Source organism: Gossypium arboreum, chromosome 1 (assembly GCF_025698485.1).
Source record: "Gossypium arboreum isolate Shixiya-1 chromosome 1, ASM2569848v2, whole genome shotgun sequence".
Lineage (NCBI taxonomy): Eukaryota > Viridiplantae > Streptophyta > Magnoliopsida > Malvales > Malvaceae > Gossypium > Gossypium arboreum.
The window spans coordinates 82,070,732-82,085,260 of NC_069070.1; the positions used below are offsets into that span (position 1 = coordinate 82,070,732).

The 14,529-nt window shown below is 36.9% G+C and overlaps 1 protein-coding gene across 1 annotated transcript; it reads right to left on the reverse strand.

Moving 5' to 3' along the window:
- Nucleotides 1-11,546: 11,546 nt before the first annotated feature.
- LOC108481471 (uncharacterized) lies at nucleotides 11,547-12,618 on the reverse strand. The gene is made up of 3 exons (XM_017784600.1): nucleotides 12,235-12,618; nucleotides 11,889-12,171; nucleotides 11,547-11,779 (listed from the first exon to the last, which is right to left on the reverse strand). Exons 1-3 carry the CDS (start codon nucleotides 12,616-12,618, stop codon nucleotides 11,547-11,549), a joined length of 900 nt encoding a protein of 299 aa, XP_017640089.1.
- Between the last annotated feature and the right edge of the window lie 1,911 nt (nucleotides 12,619-14,529).

Consider the following 14,529-nt stretch of genomic DNA (forward strand, 5'->3'; position numbering starts at 1 on the left):
CCCATACCATCCTTTCACCATGTGGGGAGACTACTCGACCCACCCAACCGCTACTCGCCACAGAAATATGCAGCATGGCTGCCAGATACAGAAAATGTGACTGAGTCACCAGATACAGATATTTTGTGGCAGTGCCACCAGAACAGATAATTTGTGGCAGGGCCACCAGAGCAGATAATTTATGGCATAGCCACCAGGACGCTTCCTCCATAATATAACCCATGTCCCCATGCAACAGATATACATTCATAGCATACATCATACAGATTTAATTCATCATGCTTTTCAGACAAAATTAACCCTAGGGGTATAAAGGTCATTTTGCATACATAGGGATATGATGGTAATTTTGCATACATAGGGGTATTCTAGTAAATCTAACTATTTCTAAGGTTTTCATGCATATCGTAGCTATTACGTTTAGCCAAAAACACTTACCGAGCGTTCTTACCGAATTGGGCCCGTTGACCCATTAACCTAGTTTTGGCCCATTAAGCCCAAAATATCAAAACGCACGAAATTGCGCGTACTGCAGTTTTATCACTTCCGATTACCAGTAATAATTACCCATACGTCTCACGAGCATTCGCACACTCGCAAGCGCCCAAAATACCAGTTTTTCGATTTTTCGGCTTTTCAGCTTTTGCCGATCTAGCCTATGAAAGGGTGTCGGTTACACACCTGATTTGTGACTACTTGCTGACAAGATCCACACACGAACCGCCTACAATTACGTTGCTACAATTCTTATATTGCAAATCACAACACTAATCTCCATAATTACTTACCCATATTTGACTCTGTCCCTAAAAGCCTTTAAAACTTTACCTTCTTACCGAAATCCGATGGCTAGATCCAAGTCTGATCGCTCCAAAGATCCAAGCCTTCGATCCAACCCTTGAGAAGACACTATTCATCAAAATAAATCATCGGTTAAAGACCTTTTATGCCCTATGCCCAAATCGATAGCCTCCCTAGATTTTAGGGACTTCGGCTTTTCCTAACTTGAAAAATAAGACTAGATTTGGAGTGATGAGCACTTACCACTTATTCCTTCCAGCTTTCCACATAGATCTGATGCAGATTCAACCTTTAAACGACAATAAAACTTGAATCTAGAAGCTTTGAAGTTTCGGCTACAAGTCCCTAACCCTATAGTAGTTTCGGCTTTTCCAGGTGATATAGAAAATAATGATTTGAGGCTATAACCCTGGGTAATGTTGTCGACAGATGCTAGGGGTTTAGAGGAGAGGAATGTTGGTCAAAAAGGAAAACATATTGAGGAATATGGCTTTGGAAAAACGGCATAAGAATATAGCTTTCGGGATTTTGAGATTTGAGGTTCGGCTTTAGTCTAAGAAAATTAATGGAGGAAAGTGATGTAGAGTAGGGTGGAGATGGACAAGAGGTCTGAAAGGTTCGGCTATGGAGAAAGAGAATAAGAAGAAAGCAAAAATGGCTAAAGGGAGAAGGTGAGAAAAGTAGCAAATGGCACAACTCCTTCCCTATTGTCGAATTTATACTGGCACTTTAACCTAGCCGAATTTACCCCCTAAAGAAACCCTTGGCCGGCCACCTCTTGCTCCTCAAGAGTCCAAAATTCGCCAACACACTCACCCCAATCAGCTCCTAGATTTCCTCCTTATCTCTATCCTTATTCAATCCCTTACCCTCTTAAACTCTTCCCCGACAGACTTTTATTTCGGTTCCATCACTTCCCTTTCCGTACATAAAATTACTCACTTAATTTCTTTGTCATTGTGACTTGAACTGGGTCCTCCCCAAGCTTCCACACGCCACTACATCCTTCCCAAGTGGCGTCACATGCCACTTACCACTTGCTTCCTTGTAATCCATTTTTCACAAATAATTCCTAAAAGCCCAATTTATCGGAACCCCTTTCTCTTATAGAATTAAATTTAATTAAAACTACCAGGTTTTATCCTAAGCTTGGGCCTTCTAAAGGCCCACCCACATGATTAATCCTACACATAACAAACAGAACACAGAATTTTAAATTTTACAACTTTTACAGAATTCCTGAAAATTGGGGCGTTACACGTTGGGCTAGACTAGGCCGTGTGGGCCCAATGGGCTTGTAGGCACACATGGATAAAATGTATGTTATGTGGTAAGTTTTGGACTAGGCTACAACATTCCTACAACTATGATTAGTTCTGGGTGAACCCATGGGCCCACGTGGGTAAATTCCGCTGTTAAGCGGGAAGTAGATAGACTTCTCATGTCGCGCACATGACTTAGGTTGTTTTAGGCCGAAATGGGCCGTGTGGGCCCATACAGATAAAATCTGTGGTAGATGGCTATTAATGAATTGGGCTATGGTGTACACATAGTCGTATCTAAATTTAGGCTAAATGGGCCACATGAGTGTGTGGGCCTACATGGGCCGAGTAATAGGCCTTAGGCCCATTTACACTGTTAGGTCTGTTTAGGCTACTTAAGTCGCTCAAGGTGACGATGGACCTTCTGTTGGGTCGTTAAGACCCCTAGTGTAAAATTATCGAAATACCCTTGTAGTGTAAAATTACCGAAATACCCTGTATGGTAAAATGATTGTTTTGCCCTTGTGGGTAAATAACCAACTTAGACTATGAATTTGACTGATTTGACTGTAATTATATAACTGTGTTTTAACTAATTTGACTGTGGTTGTAAAACTGATATGCTTTTAATATATGTTTAAATGACTATTACTAAGCATGGCCATTTTACATACACGTGTGATGATTGAGCATGACATACACGACATATTGCATGGGGTTGGGACATTGATACGGAGGAAGTTTTGATAGGATTGCACGGGTCGCACGAGATGACTATGGACCGGTGGACGACTTAATGTCGCTTAATCTATTTATGGCTCTGTGCTATCTTGATTATGGCTTTGTGCCAATTGTATTTAGTTGTGGCTATGTGCCTATCATATTTATTAATGACTCTGTGCCGATCATATTTACCCATGGCTGTGTACCGATTATATTACCATTGTTGATGGCTATATGTCGAACTTATTACAGTTACCGATGGCTTTATACCAATTATAATACCGCTAGTGAAGGCTTAAAGCCGTATATGTACTAGCAGCTTTGCTGCGATTTCGGTTAGTGGTGCAATCGGTGCTAATGTTATAAGTGCAGGGATGGCGTGGGTGAGTTATTCCCCACAAGTAGTGCAGGCTTGGATGGAGGCAAATGCAGGGTTGGATGGGATAGCATGCATACATGCATTCACACATTCTGTTTTGTTACTGAGATGGGCTAGGCCTAATTGATTCTGTTATGGGCTATGACCTAAATGTTATTGTAATGGGCTTTGGCCCACTTATGCTCTGAACTGGACTATACTGTTACTGTTATGGGGCTTTGGCCCAGACTATTTCTGTTTCTGTATACTGACTGTTACTCTAGTAAGGGGATTACACACTGAGTTTTCATAAACTCACCCAGTTATACAGGTAATCCCCAACGATAGGTGGATCGGTGTTGCGAGGGACTCGGTGTAACACCCCAAACCCAGCCCAGACATTATGGCCGAATCTGACGTGCCACATTGGAGTTGAAAACCCATGTTCCATGTTAGTGTTTTAAAAATCATATATCTTGTTGAGTTAACAAAGTGAATGGAAGCTGGGCACCAGGTAGGTATCCGAGACAAAGGAGGTGAGCCATGAAGGCTGCTTAAGTACCAAGCTCTTCAGTTAGATCCAATCCTAGACATGCCCACAACCATTGCCACACTTTGTTATATCAAGTTTAAATTTGTTTAAGTGGACCTCTTTGATAAATCGAATAATCGTGGTGTTGTGATATTTTGAAATCAAGTATCATTTTGAAATCACGTCTTAAGTCTAGCCCATTCGAATAATTATCAACCAATTTTAAATTTATTAAAAATAAAATAATCCCGAAAAGAAATAAAAGAACAGGTAAAATGGCCTTATTACAACCCAAGAATAAATAAAAATTAAAGGAAATTTAAAGAAAACCAATGCTTATTTAAAAGCCTAAAGGCGATCACCGCGGCCACTCTGAATCCCCTCCAGCTCCAAGTCCCCACATCAAGGCTCACCTACAAGGTTAAGGAAAGGGGGTGAGTTTGGAAACTCAGTGTGCAACAAGCCCCTTTCAGAGTCCAAATCAATATCAGCCTACTGGGCCTTAGCCCAAGTCCAATATCAATATGTATATACTGGGCCGTAGCCTTTTCATAAATCATATAACTGGGCCGAAGCCTTTTACTGTAAACGGTATGGCCCATAGGCCCATTTCAATATCACATGTATCGTCAATGAAAAAAACAAATGAATGCAAGCCCATTTGGGGAGACTACTCGACCCACCATCCGCTACTCTCCACCCATACCAACCAACACACCATGTTGGGAATAACTCAACCCACCCAACCATAACTCTGCACTGGCAGCATAGCTGCTTTATCATATAACTGGAGGCCTAGCCTCTTTTAATAACTGGGGCAAAAGCCCTTTTAATAACTGGGGCATAAGCCCTTTTAATAACTGGGGCATAAGCCCTTTTAATAACTGGGGCATAAGCCCTTTCGATAACTGGGGCATAAGCCCATTTTTAATAACTGGGGCATAAGCACTTTTGATAACTGGGGCATAAGCCCTTTTGCACTTCCTCCATCCATATAAAAACCCAACCCAATGTATTTATGAATACATCATGTGCATATCATACATATCATGTGCATATCATACATGTCATGTGCATATCATACATACCATGTTTATCAAAATCCCATGTATTAAATTCATATAGAAACCCTAGGAGTATAATGGTCATTTTTACCTAGGGGCAAAACGGTTATTTTCATGTTATAAGGGTAATCCTATAATTTTACCAAAAATTAGGGTTTCCATGTTCATTAACGGTTACTAACAATCCATGGGTGCAAACAGTGATTCTGGCCCATTTTTAGCGAAATCGAGTTATTGGGCCTAAAACCCCTAATGGGCCCTACTTAGCCAATTTTGTCATATAGGCCCATTTAGCCTATATTCCATAACGGTTTTATCAGTCTCGATGCACAATTTAGTAGGTTTTTCCTTTTCTACCAATTTTTTTACAAATGGGCCCGAAAGCCCATTGGGCCCGAAAGCCCATTGGGCCCCACTTCGGTCCCTCGAGGCCCAACTTACCGTGAACACCAAAAATCGCGCTCTTACTGTTTCCAATGTTCCCAATCATCATCTCAACGAATCTAACTAACTAATGAGCGTTCGCTTGCTCACAAGTCCTCAAAATGCCAGAATTTTGGCATTTTCGGCTTTTCGGCATTTATCGCTTTAAGCTATGAAAAAGGGTTCGTTACACACCTATTTTGCGATATTCCTCAACGAGATCTCCTACACGATTTCTCCTATAATCAACCGATAATAAATCAGCTCACAATAATTGAACCAAACCAAGAACCATCTAATATTAACACTTACACATTCGGCCACCATCCATAATGGCCTTAGGCACCTTACCTTTGCTGAGATTTATGACGAGATCTAGCCACTCCAGTGATCCAAGCTAATCCAAATCGACACTATGCCTTGCTGCTGCTCCACTATAGAAACCATAAAAATATTGAAAGAAGAACCCCATAAAGTCTATACCCATACGCAACATTACAAGTTCCCGAAATGTCGGTATTTTAGCATTTCGGCTTCTCAGCAGATATTAATCTAAGCTACTACGAGGGTTAGTACACATCATTATGGGTTGAAGTTGAAACGCTTCCATAATCAATATCCTCGATAACCACCACCACACTCAAACTTAACTAATCCAATATCAATATATGTAAATCCTAAGCACATCACCATACTGGAACATAAGGGCATATTCGTCATTTTACCATACAAGGGTATTACACCACTTTATCCTCAGGGGCTTTACGGTCTTTTTACCTATTGAGGGTATTTTAGTCATTTCATCCTACAAGGGTGTTTTGGTAAATCTACAAACCAAGGCTATTTCAGTAATTTTGTAAACCAATGGTATTTCTATAATTTTTAGAAAGTCAAGGGTATTTCTGTAATTTTGTAAATCAAGGGTATTTTGGTATTTTTACAAATTGAGGGTATTTCGGTAATTTCACAAACCAGTGGTATTTCGGTAATTTTACAAACTAGGGGTATTTTGGTAATTTTACAAACTAGGGGTATTTTGGTAATTCTATCCATAGGGGTATTTCAGTAATTTGACAATCGAGGGTAAAATGGTAATTTTGTAAAATGATGGTAAAATGGTAATTTTGTAAATCGAGGGTAAAACGATAATTCTGTAAATCGAGGGTAAAATGGTAATTCTATAAATCGAGGGTAAAACGGTAATTTTGTAAATCGAGGGTGAAACGGTAATTCTATAAATCGAGGGTAAAATGGTAATTCTACAAATCGAGGGCATTTTAGTAATTTGGTAAACTAAAGTATTCTAAACAGGGATAACAATACGAATGGGCCTAAAGCCTATTCTCGGCCCAAATGGGCTCACACGCTCGTGTGGCCCTTTTAGCCCAAATCTAGCCACAAATATGAGATTCACCTAGCCTAATCCAATATTTACTACACAATCAAACAACTTATCCAATTGGGCCTGTAGTCCCATTAGGCCCACATGACCCCTTTCGGCCCATCGCGGCCTTAAGTAGCCATCCTACAGCTAGAGTAGCGAGAAAATACACACCTGATAGGAGACTAGAGTTAATCCACGCTCTGAGCACTCTTAGCTGACGCCCAACCCAAACGAGCACGCCATACAGCGAAAAGGATCAGCCAAGAAAGGTACCTTTACTCTCCTCATGGTTCTCTCTATTTAAAGCCACCAGCATCCCTCTTATGTTAGCTTCCGATGTGGGATCCTCCATCATCGAGTTTAAATTCAACACCAACTCTTGTCCCTCGTTAGCAAAATAAATGCTCCTTGCTTGCCATGGGATTCAAACCTATGCCTCCCCTTAGATGCTCCACACGCTATTTGCCACTAAGCCACAAGGCTTTTTGTGTCATATTTTATCCCTAATTAATTATAAGGTCTAAAGGCCAAAGTCCAGGTTCCCTAAAAAAACCAAAATGAATTGCAAGAGCCAAGGCTTGAACCCAGGCTCCCACACAACCTTAATGACGCCACAACCACTAGACTACATGCTTCCTTGTGTCATTTATTTACAAAAATAATTTAAAAGGCCCTCATCCAAGCATCCAGGTTTTTTTTTCACTTAATACCAAAATTTTTGCTAAAGCCCAAGTTTAAACCCAAGATTTCTCCAACACTTCTCAAAGCCATTAACCACTAAAGCAAACATTTAATTGTTTCATTTCATTGCACAATTAAATACCTATATACAACCTCCTTACGGACCCCCACTCAAGGCCCAATACTTCTAGGCCCAAATTCGGGGTGTTACACTCGGAGATGGACACACACACTACTTATTTTTTTAGGTTTGTTTATTTACTATTGAGTATTTTTTATTTGGGTTGTAATAAGGCCTCTCCTAATTTCTGGATTTTTATTTGGGACTTTTGGTTTATTACGTTTTACATCTGCTAGTAATAGGATGCGTTTTTTTCTAAAAAACTTAAATTGTTTTCAAAGCAACGTGTTTTTTCAAATTACAAAATTTTACAAGCTTCTGCAACTCTTTTTAAATGCTTTGGCAGCAAGCAAATGTTTTTAAAATTTAATAACATTTTTAAGAATGTAACCTTGATAATAACACAAGGTTTTAAATCATTTTCCAATGCTCACAAAGAGGCTAAATAAGATTTGGTTTTGCAAACAACATTTACTTTTCACACTTCAAAGCGACACGCCAAATTCAGTCCTAACATCTAGGCCAGGTTTGGGGTGTTACACTAAAACATAGCTTTATTCAATGCTTAAATTTTTATCATTTTCAACCTATCACTTTATACACATAACCTTTCATAGAAACAAATCAATATACATATATATATATCAACCATAATTTGCACATTAAGTCAAACATGTTACAAATATATGTAAACTAATGTATACTTATTAAATCACTACATAACCGAATGCCAATACTTCAAATCATAGTCATTTACAAAATACATCCCATTTATATATCATGCCTATCACTCAACAAAATATTCAACCACAATTTCACATCATACTAAATATACCGTACACATATATTTTGACATATCTTCATCACCATCAGCAAATATATCTACCATATTTCACATATAAATACAAAATGGTTGAAACATCAATACGACAACCAAACATAACCATCAATTGATCAAAGCATAAAAATCCAAGCTTAATAAAATAATAAGCCATTTCCGTAACATATATAAGGCACATAAAAAACAAGCATGTAACTCAACACATATGAAAAATATAGCCAATAAAGTCAAATCATGCTTGTACATTTCCTCACATAAGCACAACAAGTTTAAAAATTTAACCTTATGAATATCTTTTATTTATTCAAATTCCAAACCAAACTAACATACTTCAAAACCATGTTTACTATATCATAGTTCCCACATTCAAACCATAAGACCAAAACATCATAGCATTCGAAGTCCTAAATATAATTATACATAATTTAACTCATATACCCAACCTACATTAAAAACATTCTTTAATATAATTTCATGCCTTTAGCTAATATTAAACATACCATTTTTAAACATAAATTACAATACATAGTATACCAAATTTGCATGCTCAAACCAATCCAAACTACCTATATCTAGCCGTTTAACTATATCTATTCATTCATCAATATAACTTCCAATGTTCAAGCCAATTAACAAATAAATCACATTCATTCTTTAACATCACCAACCGTACATAAGTAATCAATCCACAATAGACATGTCATAAACATATACTTTGATTTTTACTAGATATGGTTGAATATTATCATACCTTAACAAATCACCATTTTTCTCACAAATAACCAAATCCAAACATATCACCAAAACACCATTCATACCTATCATATAATATTCATACCAAATCAAACTCCAACCATATCAAATATAACCATAATAGACTTTAATACCAAGTCACATAATAACACCTTAACAAAACATAACAACCAAGTTCACATATAATTTTTATCTATGCATGAACCACAACCGAATCAATCAAACACACATCCAAAATCACCAACCAAACATAATTATAATTCATTCAAACCTTGAAACCAAAATTAACAAAATAAACAAGCCATTTTCGCATGGCTGATATTTACATACCTCAAAATCAAATATATAAACTCACCTATACATGCCATAAATTCGAATTCAATTTATAAAATACCAAAATAGTCAATAGTGTGATAGACTTTGCTGACGATTCCCGAGCTCATAACTAGACTCCAAAATCTATAAAACAGAGGCAAACAAAAACACACACATAGTAAGCTATCATAGCTTAGTAAGTCATAAGCAAATAAATACCTCAATGTTAATATCAACTCAACTTAACCCAACTAAGTTATACTATCATAATCACATTTATTTTCAAAATCATAATTTCATATATAACATACACTTCCATATACAAGTTTTACTTTGGCGAATATACATGTATCTATTATTAAAGTAACATTTAATTTGAAAACCATAATACCATTATATAATAGAATATACATAAACTCATATATATATATATATATATATTCATGAATCATTACATAAATATTCACATTATATAATAAAAGGCCGAATATACTTTCCATATGCTCATACATTTTTCATTTATATCATACATAATTTGCAACACATATTAAGCTACCACATACCTGATCACTTTAGCTCGTTTTACACATTTGATCACAACTTATCATTTCCCATTGAACCATCCAGATTTGAATAGGATACTCGGATAATCTCATATATTGTACAATGCCAACGTCCCAGACGTGGTATTACATGTAATCGCATATCGATGCCGCTGTCCTAGACAGGGTCTTACTCACAAACATTTATTGGAGTCACATATCGATGCCAACGTATTAAACGTGGTCTTACTCGCACACATATATCGATGCCATGGTCTTACTCGTACATCACATATCGAAATCCTATGTCATGACATATGTATCCTAGCTATTCCTAAGGTTCATACGGGATATTCGGACGTCGTAACTCTGTCGAAACGAACTTGTAAACATAGTTCCCAAGTATAACCACATTCGACTATCATATATATACAAGCTCATAAAATTTAAATCAACATTCTACATTCACATATATTCAAAATTTTACAGCTTTTATTTACTTATAAAATTACCTCAGACAACGATAATTGAAACTGGACGAGTAACCAACAACTTTGGTTTTCCCCTGATCCAAATCTGATTTCTTTAGTTCTTGATCTAAACATATTCAAATTAAACTCATTCAAACATAATTTCACTTAATTTAGTCCAAAAACACATAAATAGGAAAATTACCATTTTACCCCTGACATTTTACACTTTTTACAATTTAGTTCAAATTGCACAAAACACAAAGCATGCAAAATTTGCACACATCATGCTTAAGTCGAATACTACCATGTTCATACAAGTCTATATATTTCATTTATTTCACATTTTAGTCCCTCAATTTATTATTTTTATAAATTAGCCCTAATTACTCAAATTCATCAAAACTTCAAATACAAAACATGTTAATCTATCACATATCTTTTATTTTCCAGCATCAAACAACAAAAATCACAAGCTTTCAACAATGGAAAAATACAAAATCATCATCAAATTCAAAAATTGAGACATGGGTTTGATAGATAACGTAGCAACGATCTCAAAAACGTTAAAATTATAAAAAAAACTAAGCTAAAACTCACCTTGAATCAAGTTGGTTAATGCTCGAATGTGGCTTTCTTTTTCTTTTTTATTTCTTTTGGTATTTTTGGCCAACTATAAACTAAAATGCATGGCCATTTTTTTTGTTTTATTATAATAACATATTAATATATCATTTACATTTTTAACCTTATAAAATAATATAAAACCATGCTATTTAATACCAAAACCGTCCATCCATTTCAACTATGGTCAAATTTCATTATAAATGCATCATATTATAAAGACAAATTCAATTAAGCACTCTCACATTAACCTATCAACATTTCACTTTACGCGATTAAACCGTTTTTATTAAATCGTCATCCAAACAGTAAAATTAAAACATGAAAAATTAACACATATAAGTTCACACATAATAAACATAGAAAATAATTTTTAAAATTTTTTTTGACTCAGATCCATGGTCCCGAAACCACCATTCCGAATAGGGTCTAAATCGGGCTATTACAACTTCTGATTTTTGTTTCAAAAAATAAATCCAACAATATCTCGAGTAAGCATCAATGAATAATATGAAATACCTGCTACTATTCAGAGATTGAATCTTCATTGGACTTCAGTGTGTACAAGTTGCAGTCTTTCAGAAGCTCTCCAGGCTTTGTTTGTAGGAAATGGTAGTCTAGCTTGTTTTCCTAGCTGACATACTTTACAAACTTATTCTTTTTCAACTGAGTTAGTGAAGTTTTCAACCAAATCTTCTTTAGTTAGTTGAGTCATTGAGTTATATTTAACATGGCCAAGTCTTTTGTGCCAAAGCTTGGATTCATCTTGAACAGCTATGTAGGCACTGTCTGAGCTCTTATTCCAATCCACAACAAAGCTCTTGTCAGCCATGGTCACTGTCATGAGTTTGGATCCATTTACGTCACTAATTAGGTAGTCCTTGCCTTTGAACACCATAGAATAGCCCTTTTCTAGAAACTAAGCTATACTGAGTAGGTTTTTTGAAACAAGTTTGGTACCTGTAGGAGTTTTAATTAGCACATCTCTTTTTGCCTTCTGCTTTGATGATGTGTCCATTTCCAACCTTCACATTTGTTTTGAAACTTCTGTCAATTGTCTTAAAAATGCCAGCATCAGGGGTCATGTGGTTTGTACAATCACTGTCAATTAGCCATCCTTTTATGTCTTTTCTTTTGGTAGCTGAGCAAGAAACTGCAAAGACTTGCTCTTCTTGGTCACTGCTTTCTTCTGCTACTCGAGCTTCAGCTCTTGGCTGTTGAGGTTGATTTGGCCTCTGTTTGCCTTTGTTTTTGCAAACTTTGTCTGCATGGCCCATCTTTTTTCAGATTTTGCATTGCACATCAGGCCTAAACCAACATACTTCAGCCGGATGACTTACCCTCCTACAGGATGGGCACGGTGGATATCTTCTTTCACCATTTTGTTCTAGGCTTGTCTTTCTAGGTTTACTTCCCCTTGTAGGTAGATGAGTTTGAGTTGGTCTGGTTTTGGCTTGGAAGGCACCTTCTTGATGCTCCTCCAGTCTACTTGCTCTCCTTTGCTTTTGAGCATAAAGAGCATTGATCAGCTCTATCAATGAGATGCTAGTCAAGTCTCTTGAGTCTTCAAGGGATGATATCTTTGCCTCATAACTTTCAAGCAAGGTTGAGATCACCTTCTCCGCAATTCTTGCTTCACTAAACTGTTCTCCAAGTAGCCTTATACTGTTCACTACAACCATGATTCTGTCTGAGTATTGCTTCACTGTTTCTTCCTCTTTCATCTTCAAGTTTTCAAAGTCCCTTCTTATGTTCAGTAGCTGTTGTTGCCTTGTTCTTTCAAGTCCCTTGGAACTCTTCCTTTAGTTTATACCAGGCCTACTTTGGTGACTCACAAGCCATGATTCTTGTGAAAATGACATCAGACACACTGTTTTGGATGCAAGACATGGCTTTGTGCCTTTTGGTTCTTTCATCTGAATGTTGTCTGATTTAAGCCACTATTGGATTGGTTCTAAGAGGTGATGGTTCAGCATCTGAGTTGACAACCTCCCACAAATCGAGTGCCTGCAGGTAGGTATTCATTTTCACTACCCAAATGTGGTAGCCCTCTCCATTGAAGATTGGTGGTGGCACTGGTGAGAATCCTAAAGAAGACATGGTTTTAAGGATTGAAATATGACAGGTCCACTAAGAATTTGGCAATAGATACCAATTGTTGGGATTTTGGAACAATTTATCCGGAGGAAGTATGAAGCTCAGTAAGAAACCTGAGCAAGAACGTAATTAATTCAGATAAAGAATGACAAAAACTTTTATACTCAAGTCTTGAGGTTTTTGAGCAAACGAACAAAATCTAGCTTGAGCTATGAAAGAAAAAATTGAAAGGGTATTTTTCTTGAATGATTTCTGTTGAAATTCATTAATTAAAAAGATGGCATAATGCCAATACATTTACTAGTCATAAGCTGGTTAGCTTTGACAGGTTTCACTTACTATTTTTAGGCTTCATTGCAACTTGCAGAACTTGCACATTACAGCTTGCACAATTAGGTAAGCTAATCTATCAATCTTATTAGCACCTAATTACATTAAATACATTACCTACTTAGTTCTAATTAAACTAAGTTACAAAATATTACTTAAAGTAACAAAATGAAACCGAAATTGAACAGTAGCATCAACTTTAGTAGCTACATGTACATCACCTTGAAATACTACAGCATCTTGATCTTCATACTTCATCTATATAACTTGGATTGCATAGATTGCTCCTTGGCTGTTCATGTGCTGCATGCATGCCAATTTCAACAGAGGTTCCCAATGGCAACTGGTTTTACCCGTCCTGCTACTATAGAATTTGTGGCATTGGGTATTTAAGGGAGAAAATATTTCGTACTTGTCATCCATGTGAGCTTAAGTTCTATATTGATTGCTTGAGCTTGAAGAGTTACGGAAACATGGTATTATTATGCAGCTAGAAGTGTGAAAAGGTCTTTTATGGCCTGCAAAAACTTACAGGAAGCCAATACCAATGGGAAACAAATTTACATGGACATTATTGAAATCTGATCATCATGGTGCAAAAAATCATAGTAAGTTAAGGGTTGCACTAAAAGTGATGCATGAGTGTTTTGAACCAACCAAAAATGATGAGTCGGGGAGAGATGTGGTCGAAGATGTGGATTTTAGCCGAGTCTCAAGCTGAAACAGTTGAATTTCAAAGGATTCTATACTGTGATTGTGGAGGAAAAGAATGATGTGGTTTCAGTGGCCACTCTGAGGGTGTACGATAACAGGGTAGCTGAAATGCCCCTTTTCGCCACCAGTTCCAGACACCGTTGCCGTAGAATGTGTCAACTTTTAGTAGATCAAGTTAAAAAGAATCTAGTGAAATTAGGGGTGGAGAAGCTGATTTTGCCTGCACTGCCTATCACGGTGGATACGTGGGTTAAGTGCTTTAGGTTTACTTGTAACACCCCTCACCCGTATCCAACGCTGGGACAGGGTTCGAGGCATTACCGGACTTAAAATTTTACCAACATACTAAACTGGGTCACTAAATATTTCCCAAAATTAAAACTTTTCAAACACATGCATACCATCCCTTATACTGGCCTTCGAGGCCTAAAACGTACATCAGGACGGTTCGGGACAAAACCGAGAACATTTAATAAATTTTGGACAACTTAATA